Raw genomic sequence first — 1,765 nt, forward strand, 5'->3', positions numbered from 1 at the left:
ACTAGTCCTATAAAAAGGATCTTTGCTGCATGATTGCAGACTCCTGGTACTCAAGTCCTGGTCTTCTTTGGAGAACCTGGTGAGTGTCATTTGTTGACCTGGTCTGTCTTTATGGTCTTCTTATATGCTGGAGTCAGTTTTGAGGGAGTAAGGTCCTGTTGTGATCATGAGATGATGGGAATCTACTAAGCAACCAAAATTTAGTAATGGTTACAATAGTCCACTGATAGGTGTCTTTTCCCTTTATTTGGTAGGTGAAAGAAAAGAGCATTTTTCTGCATCATATACATCTTTGGTGTCATTTTTACAGCTCTATAACTTAGCAGGTATTAGAATGTGGGATTTACCTAAGCTGTCCTCAATTCTGGAAATCCAGACAACATGCTGGATGTTACAAGTGACAAGGGCAGAAATTTGTTCTGAGATTGGTCAGGGTTCTAGAATCTGAGAATGCCTGTCTTGAAGATGTTTCTGTGTGAAAAGAGACTTATTTGTTCCACTGGAACAAAATATTTTCTCATAGTAAAAAAGGCATGAAAAAAGGTTATTTCCAAAGGCTACTTCTACAGATGGTCAGTATAAAGGAAAAACCAGCCTGTTCTAAAGCATGAATAAGGAAATATGTGCATGCCTGGAGAGAGAAATGGATCTGATGTTCCATGTCTCTATCAGTCTTCTCTGTGTGGATCATCTGTGAACACTCTCATGTAATGTCTTTCAGATCCTGAGACTTCAGCACGATGTCTTACCAACAACAACAGTGCAAGCAGCCCTGCCAGCCTCCTCCTGTGTGCCCACCCCCTAAGTGCCCAGAGCCTTGTCCTTCCCCTAAGTGCCCAGAGCCTTGTCCTCCTCCACAGTGCCCAGAGCCTTGTCCTCCCCCTAAGTGCCCAGAGCCTTGTCCTCCCCCACAGTGCCCAGAGCCTTGTCCTCCCCCAAAGTGCCCAGAGCCTTGCCCGCCTCAGCCATGCCAGCAGAAGTGTCCGCCTGTGCAGCCTCCTCCACCCTGCCAGCAAAAGTGCCCACCCAAGAGCAAGTGAGTGCTTCAGCAGTCACCAGCATCAAGAGAGGAGAAGGAGATCTATCTCTGAAGCTTCTGTAGAAACACTTCCATCTTCCCTTTAAAGTCTCTCATGGATGCAGAAGAATCTTCTCCACACTTCGCTCTCCATGTGTCTGTGTTGATCCTTGATAGGGAAGGCATTCCCCTGAGGTTGTTCTGCCTCTGCTGTCAAGAGGCTGCTATGAATGGTCTCTACACTGGTTCAGTGTCCCTGAGACTCAGCGTGAAGAGCAGCAGCTTCCTCCCTGGGCACTGAGGATGTTTTCTAAAACTCACAGTCACTTTGGTTTGGTTGTTGCCACTCTGGTTTCCTCTCCTGAATAAACTACATTTTTCTTGATCATATTTGAATGTGTTTTTTTCTAAAACTCACTCTATTACTCTTTGCTATTCTCCTGTTCCTATATTTTTATTCTTTCATCTCCATGTCATACTTCAGTAATCAGGTTTTGACTGAATTATGGGTCCTAAGAAAGATTACTTGGTGTTTGTTTGTTTGTTTGAGAGACACATTATTTCATTCTGCATAACTACAGTCTCTCCTTTAGCACATGTTAACTCAAGAAGATGAGGTGATATTCAGATATGCATGTGCCTTTTAGGACAAATTTTCTCCCTACATCCCTTTGTATTTTGCTCTTACTTTTCTCCTTCATCTGACCTTATTATTTCACATCTACATCAACCTATCCTTGCTATAAT

The 1,765-nt window shown here is 43.5% G+C and overlaps 1 protein-coding gene across 1 annotated transcript; it reads left to right on the plus strand.

The window, feature by feature from the left end:
• Positions 1-740: 740 nt before the first annotated feature.
• On the plus strand, positions 741-1,040 carry LOC118585297 (small proline-rich protein 2E). Its single transcript, XM_036189660.1, has 2 exons — positions 741-788; positions 870-1,040. Exons 1-2 carry the CDS (start codon positions 741-743, stop codon positions 1,038-1,040), a joined length of 219 nt encoding a protein of 72 aa, XP_036045553.1.
• The last annotated feature ends 725 nt before the right edge of the window (positions 1,041-1,765 follow it).

The sequence above is a fragment of the Onychomys torridus genome, chromosome 6 (assembly GCF_903995425.1).
Source record: "Onychomys torridus chromosome 6, mOncTor1.1, whole genome shotgun sequence".
In the NCBI taxonomy this organism is placed as follows: domain Eukaryota; kingdom Metazoa; phylum Chordata; class Mammalia; order Rodentia; family Cricetidae; genus Onychomys; species Onychomys torridus.